This window comes from Harpia harpyja, chromosome 15 (genome assembly GCF_026419915.1).
Source record: "Harpia harpyja isolate bHarHar1 chromosome 15, bHarHar1 primary haplotype, whole genome shotgun sequence".
NCBI lineage: Eukaryota > Metazoa > Chordata > Aves > Accipitriformes > Accipitridae > Harpia > Harpia harpyja.
In genome coordinates, this window is record NC_068954.1 from 18,521,023 (window position 1) to 18,541,581 (window position 20,559).

The window sequence follows — 20,559 nt, forward strand, 5'->3', positions numbered from 1 at the left end:
CCTCAGAGCAGCACATTCACCCGGCTAGAGCGTACATCAGTGGACTGCAACAGGAGCTGGACCAAAGACCCAGCTGTGGGTCAAATGAGCTCTAGAGATACCCAGATTCACTCTTTCGGCTAAGCTGGGAGGCGATGAGTCAGAAACCACAGTTACACCAAGAAGCAAGGCAGGAGGTCTCTTTAGTGAACGTATAGCACTGAAAAGTCCCTATGAGGAATCACAGGAGACACATTCATTTAAAATATCTATTGAAATTACAAATTAAACTCTTCAATATGATTCAAAGTACAAAACACAACATTAAAAGGCATTCAACAGCTCTTTTATACATCACAGTGTTAGTGGCACAAAATGTACTTACATTTCAAATACATCAACAGAACTATTTTTACACTGGTCAAATACATTATTTATACATATGCATGACTCCTTCATGCTTATCCCTATACAAGTTTAAAATACATCCATGATAAAATGATCAAGAAAGGTTCAGTTATGTACCACGTACCTGTACCTAATGTTCCTGGAATTCTTATAAGAGAGATACACAAATCAAAGCAATAATGAAGACCACAGGGCTCTAAACACAAACAGCATGCCTTACTTAGTATAAGTGCATTAGCAATTAAGCACTGATGCAGGCTTTTTTGATGTCTTTAATATCACTGTCATCAACAACCGTATTCTACCTGTTTTCCCTAGGATTTTAGCTTATGTATGTGAAACGTACAAACTTTGGTTTTAAAAAAGCAAACCTGCACAAAGCTTTATGGCATGCTGCACCTCACTGGGATGAAAATGGCCCGTATTAAATATATTTATTCCTATACAGTAAAAGGCCTACAGAGGAAATGCACAAAACTTCCATTTTTTTTTCCCTGCCCACAACAATTTTAAATGAAAAGCACTTCATCTTCTTCTGATCCATGACTATTTTATCCTGTCAGGTCCATAAACAAGAGAGCTTTTCACTAATTTTGATTGTGTTTCCTGCATGTCAGGAGATCAGCTGTAAGCTGAGAGTTGATCCAGTCAGCTCTTATTTGGGATTTTGCCTAATTCATAAGCTGGAATATTTGAGGAAAGATCATGCTGCTTGGTATGTGGGGGAAAGCATCCCAAATTCTTGGCATGCTAAAGTCAGAAGTAGGAGGTTTCAGGATGAATGCCAACATGAATAAAATTGAAATATTAACATAAAACTACAGTAAGCATTTATATATAAGCTTTCATCACAGAATCTTGAATACCCTCAAAACCAATGAATTTGCCCTCACAGCCGTCCTGTGAGGTAGGTAAACATTGGTCCACCCATTTAAAAGATGGTTAAATTGAGATAAAAGGAGATAAGTGACTTGTCCAATGTCACACGGGGAAACCCCAGTGCTACCAACACTGAAGTCGGTGCAGGCTGTGCTACTGATCTCTCTCAGGACTGACTTCAGCCCAACTAATGAATGGCAAGTCTAGGGAGATGCAAAGCCTCTGGAGTCTGGACTCCACACTCGCTCACTAGACATGACACCACCCCAACAGAACACACAAATTATGTACTGTTACAAACTCCATTAAAAAGAGCATTTGAGACAATGCGAAAAACCTAAATAATAGCATAACCATAAAAGCACAACAGAAATCATGCGGTGAATCTTATTTTTCTGGTGAAAAACCTAAAAAGCCAAAGCTGTTGTAACAGAATTTCATCTGAAAAGTAGCAGAGACAAACATTCACTTTTCCATGGCAGGGGGTTTAAATGTCAGAATTTAAAATAATGTATTTACAATTCAATTTCAGGGTATTATATGTCACACTATCAACATAAGTTGTTACATAAAACCGCCCCGAACTCAATACATCACCACCAGAAGTTGCTACTTTGGAAACAAATCAGCATTAAAAAAATTTAAAAAAACCAAAACCAAAAAAATCCCCTAGAAGAATACAGATGGAATGACATTTAGAAGCCTGAAAGAATTAGGTATTTGGTAAATATATGTAGGCATATAATCTCTCCCAACAGCCAGGATGTGAAATGAGATATGTCATAAAAATCTCCAGTAGCAATTCAAGTATGTTGAGATCAGAGACAGAGATATACTGACAGAAGTACAGTTTTCTCATTATATATAATGTTACCTGTGAGCATCGATTATAAACTATTATTTAAAAAGTGTCTGTATTTGTAAAAGACGACTTCTTTCATTTTTCTTTTAAATCTGAAAATGCATTAATTTTGACTGATTATTAACTGGCCACACAGTACCATGGAAAACTAAAGTTTTGCCACATAAAGACTGTCTCTAAGAAAGGCACAGAGAAAATACACCTCATACCAGGATACCCCAGTACTGTTACCAGGCCACTGCACCTCTGCTGTTTACTATCATCCCAGTAGTAGAATTGCTTATTAGAGCCACTGCCACATACAGCAAAATCCCTTAGTGCTCCCAATTAGAAAATTAACAACTCACGAAAACTTTACGTCCCGTTGTCCAGTTTTGGGTTTTTTTTCTCCAGTTAAATAGAATTACAGGGCCAAGGATGGAAGGCCATAGTTCAAGCTTACCTGCAGGAAGCTGTTCTTCGCAGAAGGGTTTCCATTACTTCTGCACACTGAAGCTATGACTCAGGACAGCCCAGGTGCTCGGCTTAGGGTAGGTACCTCTGGGGAGATGGACTGAGCTGCTGCCAGAGCCGGAGCGAGATAACCACTTCACTGCCCGCTGAACTCAGCAGTGCTTCACACACCCCTCGGGGGTTTGCAAACAGCGATCGAATGCACTACCCAGACTTCCCTACAGATATTTTTGAACAACTAAGCAATTTTGAATAACAAAGGCAGCTAAAATACTAAAAATACTCTGATAATAAAAGACCTGAACTGTGCATTGCCATAAACAATCTGAGGATGTCACAAGGAGTTCAGACTTGCTGGAAACCAACTATCCTTTTTCTTCATGTTACAATGGCTGAACTCATTAAAATCAAGCCAAATAAGCAAACTGCAGATAACCTCCAGCTCCCAGAACTAAAATCTGTGGTTAGACACAGTTTGAATGTGCATACCATTAAACTTGGAAGAAGGGGGAGAAGAAGAAATTCATGAGTAGTTTTATAAAAAGACAGTGGCCCTTTTCAAAATTGTACCCTACAGTCTTTTTATTTAACAGATAGATGGTATAAAACAAAAGATAATAAAGAAAGGAGTCATTTCCTTATGCTTGATCTATGAAAACATATTCCCAGCTTGTGACAGCAGCCAGAAGCGGTTGCATTTAAGGGTCTTAATACATTTTCAGTGCAAAGTTATCCTGGCTTCAATATATTCATCCATCTCAGTATGTAGATAATGCACAGAAATAAATGATGATGAAAAAACAACGCAGTCAAACTTCAGTCCACGAGCCATTCAGAAGAATGTTTTCCTTCGGTACTACACACAGACATACACATTGTTTCAGATGCTTCATATTTCATGGCAAGAAGTTATTAGTCAAATTCTTGTAGGCTTTAAAATCAGAGCAAAATGGTTTTCATCAAAATATTTCTAAAGAGAAACTACAATGATTAATAGTATGTTGACTAGCACACTTTACTACCCTGGGAACACAGCACTGTGAATTCTGCAAAACTATCAAATCAAGTCAAGTGATTATTTTTCAAATAAAAACTTGTTTCCTCACAGTATTGTTATTAACAGCATATACCATACATCATATGATGTTAACTCTAAAAATGGGCTAAGTAGTTTAAATGTAAAGTACAACTTCCACAAATATCCCAGGCATTTTTATTATTAACTACAGGGAAAACCCTGATGTATTTTTATACTTAAAAGGAAAGATTCATTGATAACCCAAGAGTCTGCTAAATAGTAAAGTTAGTCCTGTATTTTTTAATAATTGCCCTAAGGACAGAAGCAATGTAACTTGAACTTCCAAAATATTTCAATAGCGCAGCTATTTACACATTTGGTTTAAATAGGATTATATATATATATCTATATAAAAAGATTAAGATACCTGGATTAGAAGTTACGTAGCCCTGTAAGTGTAGCAGAACCCTAAACAACAGCAAAAAATAAAAATTCAGAAAAACACTAGTGGTCCAGCGGTAATCAATACCATCGATGCATTTTTAAAAGAACCTTGATTAGATAGCAGGTTTGTGTTACCACTCAACCTTACAGCTCCATCAAGTCATTTTTAAAATGTAGCTTTCAATCAACAAATTTCTTATAAGACTTCAAAAAATTCCTGGAAGGCAACAGGACCAACTTTGTCCCTCTAACCCTCCCCAAATTTCAAGAAAGGCATAGGATGGCCTATATGCACCTTATTGATTTTGTTATACTTGGAAAAATAGGTATTAAAAAGGACATTGTGATGGCTTTAACAAAACCAGATGTGTAATAAACAAGGTAAAGTCACACTAAGTTGACTATCTGATTTAAATGATAGGCAACTTAAATATATACAGGAATAAGACACCAAATTTGGAAGTGAACAGATAGGCAGAAGTTTAGATTTGTATGCATTTTCAGCTTGTTTTGCTGATGGCATTCAGTACAGTTCCCAGTCCACCAGCAGGGCAGCAGAAACTTTTTGCATTATTTTTAGCAGTATCACCTCTTCATTTCAGATAGCTACCCAGGTCCGTGGTCTCCCTTTAGCACCAGACTTGCCTTCCATTACCCTCCTTGTCTATTATCAATTGAGCAATTCAACAGTAGTAACCACAGTTCCTGAAACCAAGACTGTGTGTCAATGAAAAGCAGAATGGGGCAAGTAAGGCTACAGCAATGTAAGTGCAAGAGGGAAACATCAACAGCGACAATAAAATCAAAACACATGTTGTGATGAGTCCAGTCTTCTCAGTCTAGGTAGGTAGTGGGTCATCGTCTCCTTTATTACATTTGCACTTGCAGCACAGAACAAATGGCGTAGCAAGTAGAAGGAAAGGGGAGGCCACCAAAAGTAGAAGACCAAATCCTGCAAAAATTCCTACCACCTGCAAGAGAAAAGGAATAGCATTGTGTTAGGCACAGCAATTGCCTAGATTCTGCTGACACCAGTGTCCTTCAAAAGGATGTCGGCGAATACCATTGACCTTACCAGAGCCAGGACTTCCCCCCAAAGTGTATGCTACAGTCAGTTCCTGCGATCAGTAAACGTGAGTGGAATTGGAGAGTAAACACTCATGTTTCATTGCTCCAGTCAGAACCACACAACTCAGTTCCACCACACAAAGTGATGCAGATGGTTATTTGACTTTTTGAGTTTTGCTATATCTCAAACGACTAATGAAGCAACTCACTAGATACTTTTTTCTTGACCAAATCTAGACATTAAATATCAGGATCAAGACTACAAGACACTTAGAGACTCCCACTTTCAGGTGCTCCCCTTTTTGCTGGAGAAGGCTCCAAAAAGAATCAGTGAAAGTTTTGGTGTTCACTGAGAATATGGGAAGACTCCCACAAACTTTCCACCAGCAGGATCACAAGCTTGGGAATCTCAGCCACAGATTACAAACACTGTGGACTATAGGAGGACTTTGCATATGCAATGGCTTTTTGCAGTCAGACCTGAGCTCATCCTGCTGCTTCAGGGGACATGAACTTATCTAAAAGCATTTTTTTAATTGACATTTATTCATCACCCTCTTCCCAGCATGGGCAGAGGGCAACAGACCTACCCATCCTGTCACTGTGCCAAACCCTATGAGTTTCTACAGAGTTTAAATTTGGAAAATTACTGAAAAAAACATTCAAGTGGAAGTTCATCGCCTGAGGAAGTTTCTTTCCCATTTGCCATAGGCAACTGTTAAGAGTAATGCTGCAACAATATGCCTGCAAATTATTTGAGAAAATAATTTAGATTTATTCACACGAGAGTGTCTGTGAATAATTTTGAATAATTAGGGCAGGAATGGAATGCTAATCTGCTAGCAAAACCTCACAACAGAAGGCAAAATGAAATTAGAGTGCAGTACTCATTAAGAATTCTTCTAGCCAGGGCTAGAAGTGCCGCTTCAATTTGCTGGCAAATATTTAATTAGCCATGGTATAGATAGGATGATTTACTAGCACTTTTGTCGGCCACAGACAATTTCTCATTCCGATTACTGTGTATTTCTTTTTGCAATTCCACTATCCAGGGGCTTTCGGAGGGGGGGCTGAGAGGCAAGGCTGGTTGCAGGAGATGGCGCTGTGGGACAGCAGTCACCCCCCTCGGGCTGCCTCCTACCACACCACATTCTTTCAGTCTTGGCTTTTGGCTGTCCAGGGATAAGGAGCTCAAACTTCCTTGCCCTAACAATTTTATTTCTTGCCAAGAGCCATTTCATTTTCAGCTTCAGAGGTGTGCACGTTTCATTGCTCATTCTTTTTTTGGAGGTGCTGATAACCTGACACAACTTCCATTTACTAATCTTTGCATTTATTTGCTACAGATATAAACCAAAGCTAAAGTCTCATCTCCTTTAAAAAATGTGAGCCGCAACAACTGCCATACCGCTCTTTGGAGACAGCATGCCCTTGCCTAGCTCTCTGCAGCCCAGGCTAAGAGTGCACTGGTCAGACAGAGCCAAGCGGGAAGTTAGCAATTCAGTGGACCAGATTGACTACTGGTAATTTTTATGAGGTATCTATTTACACCTTCCTTTCAGCCTCAATATGTCATCAAAGAATTCATTAAGTTTCATTTCGTCTGTTGTGGGGGTTTTTTTTGTTTATTTTGGGTTTTTGTGTGTGTGTGTGTGTGTGTGTTTGTTTGTTTTTTCAACAAAACTGCCTGCTGAGTATTACTTACTCATTTTCTACTTGGTTCTGTTGCTTCTGAAGAAGTTGCTGCCCTACTCAACATCAAGCCATTCCCTCTGGCCAAAACAAATATTTTTTTTTAAATCCACAAACAACAAATCAATGGCTCGCCTCAATTTGCCTTGCATAAATACTCAAAGAAACTTAACATAAGGAAACAATTGCAATGTTGATTTGGCTTTAGTGGGTTTAGCAGAAGTATATCCTGACTGGTAAAGAATTATCACTTTCTTTCTCGCAAATGACCAGAATATCAAACATACTGTCTATCAAACATATTTGCACTAACTGCTGTGGCTAAGAACAGATTCTAAATACCAGATTAATCACCTCATATTACAGTATATCAAGAAAGCTTACAGACCCACACACTTCCTAAGACACCATTGGCTAAGCCAAGCCAAACCCAGTCCATAGCTCAGGCACCCACGGGAGCATGCGGAGGGAGAGGGGTGCGATCCTTCTCCTTTTATTTCCGTTTAGCAGTTTGTCCAGACTTGGGGTTTATTCTCTAGACTTGGGGTTTATGGTCAAATGGAAAGAAACCTGTACTTCAAGAAAACCACTTCATCTCAAGCTAAGGTAGCTTTTTACTGGCACACAGTTATGACTCAGATACCCAGACGCCCCTGTTATCTCTGAAGTGACCGTAAAGGCAGTAGATTGGACCAAGTCACCCGTTGGCATTTACACTTCATGCATCAAATTAGTGCAGAGAGCTCTTTCATTACCAGCATTCACGTTGGGTCCAGCAACACTGGATCTAGGTTACAAGAGGTATCCCCACACACTTTGTAATTGTCAATTTGAATATGTGTTTGAAACTACGGATAAGCTCATGGGGTTACTTTCTATGCAACCTACATGAATGAATCAACTGGAGTCCACAGCAAGATACTGAGCATACTCAGGTTTATTCCTTTCCAGTTCTGGATCTGGAGCTAAAGACCCCTTGCAGGATGAACTTCCTTGTTAATAGTATGGATGGTGGCAACCTAGTTCGTCCTCCAAGTTTACTGAGAGAATATCTGGATTGGCACTTAACGGGCTCTGCAAATGTACCCTTTCTAGTTCTCAGGGGCTTTTGGCCAAGGAGCGTCCTCTCTGGGAGAGGTGACTTCCTTTCCAAGCTACTGTCCTCTTCAAATCTGCTATGAAAATCAGTTACCATTTGGCACAGAACTTCACCCTAAGGTGTTAAAATGAGTAAGGCAAAGGAAGGCACTATGACAGTAGTAGACCTGTACAGTGCTTTTAAAGATCTGAGCTTTACCTGTGTTCTGTGCCAGATAACAGATGCTCTGGAGTGTCCCAGCTTGTTTCGACAAGGTCCTTTGTCATAATGTATAAGGAGAAAATCATCCTACAAAAAATTAAATGAAAAGGTAGGCAATAACCAGAAGTACAAACTGTTCTTCAAGTTATAAAATACTATTTCCGGAGAACTTATAACCAGGAATTGTACAGGAAGATAAAAGCTTAGTGAAGTGGATATGGCCAGGTCCAACCTTTCCAAAGTGCTTTGTTTACAGTTAAGCATCTTCACAAACAGGTTTGTTCAGCAAGTGTTACATATCTATAATGAATACTTCTCCCAAAGGGTCTCGAGCCGCATATTTAAATGCTAGCATGGAGTTTACAAGAGGATCCAAGAAGATATGCTGACCATTGCATCTATTTTACACACATACAGAAAGAGCAAAGTAAAATGAATACTTGTACCGCAGACTTCCCAAAGTTGGTTCCTTTTACTAGTTGAAGAATAAAAGGACAACACAGATTTTTAAGAAATGATGTCCCTATCTGTCCTGCCATCCTTTCGCAAACCAGCCAAGATAGCAGGCCTAGTATCAAGGGAATACTGCTTTTTAACTGAGCCCGTGAGAAGCCTGTGACTTAAGGACTGTTAGTAAAGAATTCAAATGGGCCAGCCACAGGATTTGAATAGTCAGAGTAACTTTCGGGAACCTAAAACATTTCCTTTGCTATTGTTAACAATGCTATAAAGTAAAACAGATGACATGGAAACAGATGTTGTATATTGTATATACTCTGATCCTTGGGCACGATAACAGGCTGATTTAAAGAAAACATAAACATATGACAGCAGCAGCTTAAAGACTGACAAATTCCTGGTGTTAGGAGAACATAGTATTCTTTTTCATATGTCAGATCTATTTCTTGTCCCACAGAATACAATGAACGGTAAACAAATCTGACTGCTAGTCTCCTGCATGGTGACACACCAATTCTAGAGTTTGTTATACTTCCACAGACTAAGAACATTGCTATACTCATCCTGTAACTCATTTAAGAAGGGGAACGTTGAAAAGTCAGTACTAAATGAAGTATTATTAAAAAAAAAAAAGAAAATGCAGCACTGCCCCTCCTCCATGTAAGTTGCCACGTAAAGATTGCAAACAGAATATTTTCATAAGATTTTACTTTTTAATAATTATTTACTGCCTCACATAGGCAAAATGCTAAGATCACACAGGTCAGACAAGTAAAACAGAGCATACAAATCCTATCAAATTACCAGCGTCAGCTCTGGTGGGTTGCAGTCCACCAAGTTGGGCAGAAGCTAGTGAGCTACTATTTAATTGATTAATGTGACAGCTGGATGGCAAAGCAATGAACTTCTAAGCTTCTGAGAACCAGACTGCATGGCATGTACTCACATCAAGAGATTCCAGACAGTACCAGCAAAAGGCATGTTTGCAGTTCTTACACATCATTTGGGCACAGCCTTCGTCTCGTTCAATGTAAACTTTACACTTTGGACAGCGTTTGATTGGAGCATCATCTTCTTCCATTTTAAAAACTGAACTGTGGGAGAGACTGAGGAATTAGTAAGATGTGTGGCCATGTCCATTTAGAGAAGAACATCTAAGAACGGTGCTAAGAAGGTAAGCCTAATTTTTCATTTAAAAAAAATAAAAAGAGAAATTACTAGAGATCCAGATATTCAACTGGGTTTTATTACTCAGATATTTTGGCTATACTCTATTTTTCAAACATATCTCTAGAAAAATTGTTTAATGACTACAGTGTGTAAAGGTCAGGACACTTTCTTTACCACATATTTTACCAACTGTTTTTGTTATCTAGTGATATTAACAGATATTATGCAGTTTTTCTCCTGCAATATATCAGATGAGCAGCAGCTAGTTCACACCTAAATACTTTGCATGTCTAGGTCATTTTCCTTTTTCCTCCCTTCTTCTTTCTCAGAAGAGGAAGCAATCCCTTGACGGCACAACAAGCCCAGACCATATTCCTTCGGACCAGGGCACCAGGGACAGAGTGTTTGTCTCTGCCCTGCTTGAGGATCCTCCCTAGGAATTTCCCTCCAAATCAGGAACCATGAGGTTTTTGGGGCATGCTGTTCTTTCAGAGTTAATCTCTTTGTCTCTAACACTGTCCTAACGAGTCACTGTTCATGAGTTAGCGTCAGCACCACCTTTTCTTGTCTTCCATGACTGTGCGAAACCATAGGATGTCTCCTCATATAGTGGGCACAACACAGAGGAATGTGGAAACTCTGGAAGAACATTTATTTCTCTTGAGTAGCTGTCTACCATACGCAGGTTTTATGCACACTAACAACTAAAATGTACCTTAACAAATGACACTTCCTGCAGCCACTGCCAGTGGGAGATACAAGAACAACTGATGGGGAATCAACAGTTTGCTGGAAAACAGGACTGACCCTTGATTGATTGATTGATTTGCCCAACGGCAGGATAAAAGGACACACACTCATTAGTAACACTAGGGGCAACTGTATTGCAGAAAAATGCTTTGAATCCATAAACTGTATAGGAAACTCCAAATGCATGGTAGCACAAACTGCTACTGGCACATTATGCTCCAAAACAATGAAAAAACAAACCTCAATGGAGTAAAAAATGAAGCACGAAATAAAAACTAAAAGCGACCAAAACACTAAGGAAAATAGATAAAGGTTTTTACCTTGCTATGAAGTTTAGTGAGCTTCAGTTCTGCTCAAGCACACGCAAAAAGCATGTGCAAAAGTTACTATATTTGACCAGGAACTCATCATGACAACATCCTAGCTAGTCATCTGTTACAGCAAAGCTTGAAAGAAGACAAGTTAGGAATAGCTAACTCCAAGGCTGGCCAGGGCTTTAATGATACCTTGAATTGTTATGCAATCTTTCAAAAAGCCCAAACATTAAGTGGAACACATGCACAACGGCCTTTCTTATTCACTGGCTGCAGTATGCCACTGGAAACAGCTTGAAACAGAACTTAAGATCATTGGCCAAATGTGCAGCAGTTACAATGATTGAGAGGGTATCCTAAAAATCACTGTCTGGCATGATGTTACCAATCCTCACGCTGTCCAGAGCAGCAGCAGCAACAAGATCTTCTCTGAAGAGAAGCTCATGAGCTGCTTGGATATCATATTTTTCCCACTGGAGCAAAAGGGTTGCTGATAGAGGCTCAAGCAGCTCCTTTGTGCTTTGCCGGGAATGGTGGCAAGGAGTGAGGTTGCCAAGAGCTATCCAGTTTTGGAATACAGCATTAAAAGAACAGGAGTGACTAAGTGAAGGAAATAGCTTTAAAACAAAATATCAGGAAAATGCCTCTTTACTATTCATACTCCGGTTTGTTCAAAGACTGAGCATTTTGTTTCTAAATACTTGATCTTTTGCAATACTTTACCTTGTTTCTCCTGGAAGAAAAGAGATTGGCATGTTCTCTTGACAGCCTTGACCTGGATGCCAATTAGATTTGCAAGCAGAGCAGAACTCAATGTCGCAGGCTTTGCACTGGACCAGCTGGGGGTCCTGTGGGCTTGATTCCTGGAGCTGGCAAACTGCCTGGCAAGTAGAGGATGGACACCAAGTCCGACATGGATCCAAAAGCACTTCTGTAAAGGGAAATAAAAGAACAAAATTCAAAGGTGGTTACAAGACCAGCCTTCTACAACAATGTATTCCAGCTGAGGTTGACTGGCAGGGCATTTGAAGACACACATTTTCAAAAGAAGCCTTTTAATTTATGCTACACACTTAGACATAAATCTGGCCTGCTTTGCAAACAGACACCAAACTAAAGTGAGTTTCCTGAGTTTGAATTAATTGCCCAGTTTCATTCACTGAACTAAAATTGTTCTGAGAATGAGATGTTTTATTTTTCTTCAGTTGTACTTGAAGTTAGATAGAGCATATAGTATGCAGGTATAACCCATCAGAAAATGTTTTTATAGTGCCCAGTAGGACTCTCTTTCAAGTTGGCCCCTGCCCTAATGTAACCATATGATTAACAATAGCTTAAGACTGTTATACAGTTTCATCCCTTTCTTGGAGGCTGCTTACTGGTAAGTCATTTCATGTTTCAAAGCCCACTGAAGTCCATAAAAACCTACCAATGACTTCAGTGGTTTCTAGGCTGGGTCCTGCCCGAAGCAAAACGTTACTGTAAGCTCTCTATGGCCACACAGTTCAATATCCCCATAGGCACCCAGTCAGCTTATATCCTCATAAAAATTAACAAGGTTCATGTTATCGTTACACACAGAACTACCTAGTAATTCTGCACCAGATGTCGTCACGGGAGTTAATGTTGGCTCCATAAAAGGGGTCAGTCTACCTCCCCAGCCCCTAGAGCACTGGTAGTACTCTACTCTACTCAAACAGCAAAGCTCGAAATAGAAGTCACTCCCTCCCTTAGTTATAGAGCAATATAATACATAGCAATTTTCTTTCCTTAGTTTATTCCCAGAATGCTGCAATTCTGGGAATCACACAAGCAAGAACAGAAACAATGTTTCTCCTTTTTTTTTTTTTGTTGGGTTTTTTTTTGTGAGGACCAAACAATTAATGCACAAGGCTACTGCATGAACATGTGCAGAGCCAGATTCTGATTTATGGGATCGCTCTGGAGTGATATCATTCCCACAGCCTTCCAACGGGTAGTGTTACGTGTGTTACCTCTTTCAAACTGTAGCTTCTTATACCTTTGCATGATTTCTGATGCAACCATGCACTCAATCTGTTGAAGGAAGGAAAAGGAAAAGACAAATTTCCAATTAGGAACAGCAATAATCTAAGGCATTTTCAACAAATTAAGACAAAATATTTGACCTTTAGAGAATTATTAAAAAAGTATGTTGGCAACAATAGCAGCTGTAGCATACAGGGCAAGACACATTTAAACACCCTGGAAAGAAAAGGAAAAAAAACCCTAACTATTTGCATTAAAAGTGTACCTCATTTTCTTGCAGATGACCTCGCTTTGGGCAGGCAGCATCAGGGCAGCTGATAGCTGTTTCTAGACCTTCTTTGATCAAAAGTTCCACATACTGTTTTAGGCACTGTAAGAGAGCCAAAGACTGAGTTAACTATCCCACCAAGAACAAACCACTTAGTATTTTAACAGCTTTACTCTGAAAATCTGAAGAACTCAAACTTCTCTGAAAAAACAGATACTACCATGTCCCTTCTACAGCCATGGGCCATGCTCCCAGCTTTTGCCACAGTTATACTTTTAAACAGAAAATAGCAAGTTCATTTCCCCATCAAATAACTCTTCCTCAATTTAAAATATGCAGCAAATTAAAAAATAACACTAATGGGGAAAAGGACAAATCAAACAGGGAGTTAGGAAGGGGAAAAAAAAAATAATAAACCACCACCAAGATAAAATTAGATTAACCACACTCCAAACATCTTTATGTGACTGGAAACCACAACACAGCTTAGTATGCAGTAACTACCCATAGACAGACATCTGTCAAGCATACCAGAGAGCAAAAGGGAGCGGTGTATCTTGCCTTCTATTTCTAGAAAATAACTATCCAAACTTCATGGTTAAAGACATATCTTTTCCACAGAAAGGAAAAATGTGAGAATTAGGACTCCCAGAAGAACTACAGTTTCCATGGGGACCAAATAATAAATATTGGTAATACTAGTACTCTTCTCCCCTAGCAACCACAGCATTTTACCCAAGTCATAACTGAAAACGTAGCATCTAACCAAAACAGAGAAGAAAAGTGGATATTTTAGACTAAGGGCAAATTAAGACCAAACCTTGTTGTTCTTGAAGAGCAACCACCCCCTCCCAGCTCCACGCTTCCCACATCAAGGTGAGAGCTACTGCATGGGTGTCTGCTGGGGAGGCAAGGAGAGCGATGGAGGGGGAGAGAGAGAGATCCTTCTCTCCAACTTCTACCCGCCTGACGCTACACAGAAAGAGTAAATGAGGGTCTGCTGCTTTCCAGCGGATGGGTCCTGCTTGCAAACTCAGCTGGCAGTGGCAAACTGGAGACAATTACAGAAAGTAGGCCCCTAACTCTCTGTTACCAGATATGTGAATAAGGAGTGAGGCTAGACCAACAGCAGAGTGCAATGAAGATACAAAACAAGCTCAGCGTATAGCTGGGTGGGAGGCGAGAAAGATTACACACTGCAGCAAGCTGGCAAAACAGGGACTTCGGTTACCGTTTCCACACGGAACTTGTAAAAAGGTATGCAGCTGCCGACTCACCATCAGCCTGGGAAGGCAAAGGGCTGCATCGACCTTGTGTAGTCCAGCGTGCCTAACTGCAGGTCAGAGCGCAAAGCCGCTTCTTGCTTCCAACCACACCATCAAACAGGCCCATCAACGAGCATGTTTCCAGCTTAAACCTTCGCATGTGGCTTGTAGCTGCTAAGGTTCAGACTTTGAGTCCACTCATTCAGCCTCTTCTCTTCCTGTTCCGCCTCTCGGTATGTCTATTCAGCTCCTTTCAGAGACCCTATCACCTGTATTAACACTTTATTCTAGGTTTTACCTCTTGCAGCTTGATCGCAGGAAAAACTTCACTTCCTGCCCACACAATTTCTGCTGCTCTGGTACACAGCTTTTCGGGTGGCAACGTGCCACCACCTTGAGTGCACAACAATTCATTTCTGTCAGAGTCCCCTTCCCTGTATCTCCAATGCAACAGAGGCAACAGGTCTATTTCTTGGAAAAGAAAAACAGAGACTGTATAATTGATACCTTTAAAAGTTGTACATGTGTAAAAAATCAACTTGTGACAGATTACAGTCCATGCCTTCCTCTTTATCAGTAGGGATTTAATGAAGCCAAGTGTTCACTTGGTAGATGTTTGACAGAAGGTTTCCAAGCCTTCACTTACGAGCTCTGCAGGGCAGGTGGTGGAGCAGCTCAAGAGAACCACTAGCAGCGACAACAGCAGGCTGAGCTCTGCAAGAACTACATCCTAGGTTGCATGCCCTGGCAAACTGTGATTTCAGCTGTAGTGAGGTATTAGTGTTGCTATAATGACACTGTTGGCTCTTCCCTTTCCCCTCCATTTGCAGACGCCAAGTGTGGATTGAAATGAAAATGCATACATTTTTAATGCCAGCACTTAGCACTTATAGAAAGTACTTTTCAAGCTGAAGGAGCTTTGCCATCATTAATCATTAATGTGGTTAATTCTCCTCCTCCACCTGCCTGGGACCATTGCCAAAGCCTGTTCGATTTGTTTCCCTTTCCTCACATCTTCCAAGGAATGACACAGTTCATCCCTGCCTCAAGCAGTGTCCAAGGCCTTCCCCTTCCCCTGATGTGGCACTGGCCCCTTCCTCCTCAAAAACAGCACAGCCAAAGTGCACTTCTTATGCTACATCTTCTGGGAACGCAAATGCTGTCTCGAGGCCATGAAATATCACTGTAAATCAGGCAGAGGATAAAACACCCTGTCTGCTCCAGACTTCTTCATTGCAGAGATTTCTTAGGTGGACAAGGAGTAACCCAAAGTGGTTGCAAGAGAATTTGAAGCACAGGGTACCTGTGGCTTCTCTTGAGAGTGGACATAAGTTGCCACTTGTGTCAGAAAATTTTAAAGTGGCTACAGTACTAGAAATGCACCAGCATGCATGCAAAACAACACAGTAGGATTAGCTACTCAGTTATATACTATGAAAAATTCATTACAAAACAACTGCAAAAAGATGACAACTAAATTGTTGCTCATTTTCTATGCAGCTTGTAGTTGATCCCATGCTGGAAGAAAATATCTTCATAGCATTTCCATTAAGGTAATAAAGTACTGCATAGGATGAATGAAAAACGTGGGAGAGTAAGTATTGTACTGTATTACATAATTTTTCTCAGAGAAAACAGGAGCTGAAATTAGGTACCTAAGGGCTGAGGTTGGAATAAGGTCACAAGATATCCTTCTTGTTGTACATTGACCCTTATAAAACCAATATGCTGAGAAGTATTTTTATTCTTTCTTTACTGGACATGTGTCAATGGAAATTTACTTTTATTTGAAGCAATACTTCTGCTAAATTCCACTTGTTTCTTTCTTTAAAAAAAACCCTCATCATATTTCAATAATTAAATAACTAAATATTACTTAAGTAAGTCACACTTGGAGATACTCTAAACCTATCAAAAACTGATGGTGGTTATTCTGTACATTTCTACTTATGTGTATAGTCTGACATGATAAAGCCAGGGTAAGACTTGGCATTTCACAAAAAATAACTCTTTACTGAATTAAGTAGGTCGTAAGTTTCCTTTGCATTGTTTTGCACTTAGTTTCTGTACTCTGACAATCCTCACCTGTAATAATGAAGTCCTGCCTAGCCAGCAAGATAGGACCAAGTGTGTAAGTATTTAGTCATTAGACCAGCTACAGTAACAAACCATGTGTTTGCTCCTACCCCTTCCCAATCCAGAACTACACCATGTCAGTTTATAACAATCGCTAGGCAAGTTACTCTGGTTTACGTTGCAGTTGCAACAAGTGAACAGGTAATTGTAGCAGCTTAGATTTCTGTCTGCCATGCACACTTTCAGCATACCAAATGACGCAGGGGAGGAAAAGAATTATTATATGATGGCACCCTAGGACACTACTAAGGTTGTTTGGGTTCCGTAACTGTAATATCTATACCTTAATGTTCATTTTACAACTTCATATATTTTTAAATTAAAAGGAGATTGTAACGTGCTACCATATATGAATGTTAGACAGGGAACCCCATGAAAACTGTTATATAACTTTTGTAATTTCCTAAGACAAAGGAAAGCAAAGCACTGCACAACATATGTGTTATATATAAACTATATATAGCATATATAAACTATATTTAAAATTTTATATAAGGTTATATAAACTGCAGGTCAAGATACATCACCTGCCCCAATTGCTGCTAAGATCAGTCGGAAGAGACCAGTTAGCTCCCCTGAGCATTACACCTGTATTTTTCCCTGTGTATGCACACTCTTTGTGCATCCCTGCTCTGTCCTCTTTCTGCACATCACTGTTGTCCTTTCTGGTGTCCAGATGACTTTTTCTTTCACCTTGTAATCCAAGAATCCTCCTGTCGTTTGCTGTCCCCATGACAAAGGGCAGGAGCACACCCACTTTGAGGAGTTTTGGCCCAGATCCATTCTCTCACAAAGATGAACTCAGAGTCCAACTCAGCAGCAGTTTTACTATCAGCTGCCTATATAAATTAGAAACACTGTTTTGGGGGGTTTTTTTCCCCTCAGCCTCAGAGATAGATGGCTAATAAAGGAACAACTTCCTTTCTGAAGCTGCCAAGCATAGCCTAATATTTAAAGTTCTGCAAGAGGAGTTGTACTTCTAACCTTTCTACATCAAGGATTGCGGCACACAGAAAGGTGTTCATTCAGTGAGTGTTGATGTTCTGTTGCTTTAGAGCTGCACACCATTTTGTCTAACATTATAAAGATCAAAAAACCCTATGAGAATCAAAAATGATTATTTTGGGCCTACTTTCCAAATCATAACACAAAATTTTACTCTGCTGCATTTAACTCTAACAAACCTCCACAGGCCACAGCAAAATCTTAATATAAAGAATTAAAATGCCTGGCTTTTAATTTTCTTTTAGGAGAATTCCAGCAACAATTATGCCTATTTCTGATGATGGTGCTTTGACTCATTTCTCCTGACACCCAAAATCAAAGAAAAAACATCAGAATTCATAAGAAGGAATCTGACTTTCATTGTTTCCGTGTGAGGCAACATTTATCAACCATCTACTTTCACAGAAAAAAATGTGTTCAACTGATGCCTAAGGTAATTTTACAATACAAAATGCACGTAATTAAAAACGCTCAAAGATATTTTTGGTGAACATCTTCATTTTTTAAAGTAGAAGAGCAAACCTTTTTGAAAAGTTACAACAAATTTACTTTTAAGAACATGTTATTGCTACTATTGCAGGAGACAAGGAATGGCTTTTCAAGATGTCACCTTTTATTTGAGAGTTAGGCAGCAAAAAGATGATCCTGTATTATTTTCTTAACAGCTGGTAGGTGGATTTTGTCAAAATGCAGACTTCTCACCACACTAATGCTGTAGATGCAAGTGCAGAGTCACATGGGAAATTTTATAAATAAGTCAATGGATTTGGAAAGGCCAAAAAAGCATGACAGGATTGCAGAGCCAAGTATATCATCACTACATCATTTGATTTATTTCTTAAAACTTCTAATGTATTTTAGTGCTGGCACTAGGCCACAGCCATCCAAAAACAAAATGTGCACTACACGCAAAGTCATCACATGCTGGTATTGGTAAAACATTTTAAAAAACCCAAACGCCTACTGATAAAATTGAAAGGGAAAAAAGAAGAAATAAAAGGAAAGAAATCTAGCATGTATCAAGTTCTAAAAAAGAAAGGGAATGAATTTTTTAGAATGCATTTGTTAAAGGTGAATATTAAAGGTAGACGAAGGCAGTTGCTATTGTGCACAAATATTAACTAGGTAAGTAACCCTTCACCTTGGGCAATCACTGAGTTTTGCACCACACTTCAGGAATGCAAAGAAGGGCTGACATGCTTTTTCATCAAGGGAGATTTTTTAATTTTTTTTTTAACAACAAAATCTGATTCTAAAATTAGTGGCCCTAAGTTTCAATGCAAAGAGGGGAAATGGAAAATAACACTGGGAAGAAAGCTCAAACTGAACAAGAAAATGTTTCCAAGTAAGATGATTATTAACACGTATACCAAATTGCTGAAGTCTTGCAAATTCTATATCATCTGCAAACCAGGAGTAGATTAACTTCTAAAAATATACATGCATATACACACACACACACATTTATATAAACTTGCATTCAACCACATGAAGAGTCAGGAAACGCTGGTTGGTATTTTATGATCCACATTACAAATGACATCAGGCTAGATGAATATAAAGATCCCTTTCGGCTTTACATTCTAGGAAAGAATATGAAGAATATGAAAGGATATTGAGTGAGAAGCACTTATTTAGCACTGTTTTGTAATTACAAATCTACAGTTTGGTCTATGTGCTAAAAGGATACTACGCCAAAGCTCAAAAATCATGCAATGAGACTACACAGATGAACAAAACTACTGCAACTACTTTTGATCATGTTTTGTAATATTTTTATGTTCTGCATATAGGTATTTTTCTTTACGTTACTTAAAAATGAATACTGAGAAGGCAATATCTTTTCTTGCTGTAAGACATTCTAATACCAAGGTTACTCCACTGCTCTGTGCTAATTCTGCAGTCAGTCTGGTGAATAGGTATTTATACTGGTAGACACATTGTCCATAAGTCTTCTGGGTAATGTGATGTAATGCTCATTTTTAGCTTCAGATTAGAATAGTACATAGTGAAGCAGTGTGCAATACTCACTGGGGCAGGGGGAGAAAATGTGCGTGAGTGAGTGAATGTCTCTCTCAAATCAGAGAGATGAATTTTAGTGTCCACGTCTCAGGTAGAGGCTAATACTCTTGGAATAATAGCTCACCTCCCATTTGTCCAAACAGCAAATTCACTCTGGACTAGAGAGCTTTTTCCTGAAGAAAACATCACTTTTTCTAGAAAGACTTCCCATTTAGATAAAGCTGAACAATCCCAAGAAGAAAGACTCCCCTAAAATAAGCAGCCTACAGCTGGGGTGTTCTCTGAAGAGGAGGGAAGAATGAGAGAGTAAGGTTTGAGCCTGAGTATTCCTTATTCCTGAAAACCAAGGACTCCTGTAGCCATATATAACTGTCACATGCTACCTTTTTTTAATATTTTGGTGGATACTTCTAAAAGCAATAGGAATGCTCATCTGGTAATAAGACAAATTCACTTTTAATCTTAGTGTTCCATAGAAGAAGAAAACTACTTTCTACCAAATTTCTGTGATACACTTAGAGCACGCAAGAAAACACGTGAGAGAAAAGAAAAAAATGGTAGGTTCCTTGGAGAACTTTTAAGCTTCTTTCAAACTTACTACATGGCCCTTTTGTGTAAAGTAGTAGCTATAATCCTACTCAAATCTATTCTTATTTAATCACAGGCTCAACTTTGAAATACGCTTGCATTGCTGCTCCAGTGTGCACAATTCTCTACAGCAGATCTACAATCTGGCTTTTTAGTATCACCCTAATCCTACTTGGTTGACAAGTGACTTACTGGAAAATATCTATGCACACTTACTCAGAGAGATCTGTTTGAGGCATACACATGACAATGGGAGTGATCTTTTTTTTCTTTTATTAGATATACTGTCAGCTACGCTGACCAAATCCAAGAACACAAGCTATATTCAACCTCACAAACCACCTAGATCTGAGACAGGTGTTTAATGTTTGTGATACTACTTTGAACTTTAATAGAACATTTCCACTTCTATAGACATCTTCTCAGAGACAATAATCTACTTGCAAAGAAATCTTCACTATCAAAATTCCAA

At 39.2% G+C, this 20,559-nt stretch overlaps 1 protein-coding gene across 7 annotated transcripts in view; it reads right to left on the reverse strand.

Annotated features, from left to right (window-relative positions):
- Positions 1-234: 234 nt before the first annotated feature.
- The window catches only part of RNF144A (ring finger protein 144A), a 67,911-nt gene continuing 47,586 nt past the window's right edge, over positions 235-20,559 (reverse strand). For all 7 annotated transcript variants that reach the window (XM_052809508.1, XM_052809512.1, XM_052809506.1 and 4 more), the window contains 6 exons: positions 13,069-13,173; positions 12,791-12,851; positions 11,520-11,727; positions 9,509-9,656; positions 8,101-8,190; positions 235-5,014 (listed from right to left, as the gene is read on the reverse strand). In XM_052809508.1, the coding sequence (XP_052665468.1) occupies positions 4,883-5,014; positions 8,101-8,190; positions 9,509-9,656; positions 11,520-11,727; positions 12,791-12,851; positions 13,069-13,173 (744 nt within the window). In that variant the 3' untranslated portion in view covers positions 235-4,882. The remainder of the gene's footprint in view (positions 5,015-8,100; positions 8,191-9,508; positions 9,657-11,519; positions 11,728-12,790; positions 12,852-13,068; positions 13,174-20,559) is intronic.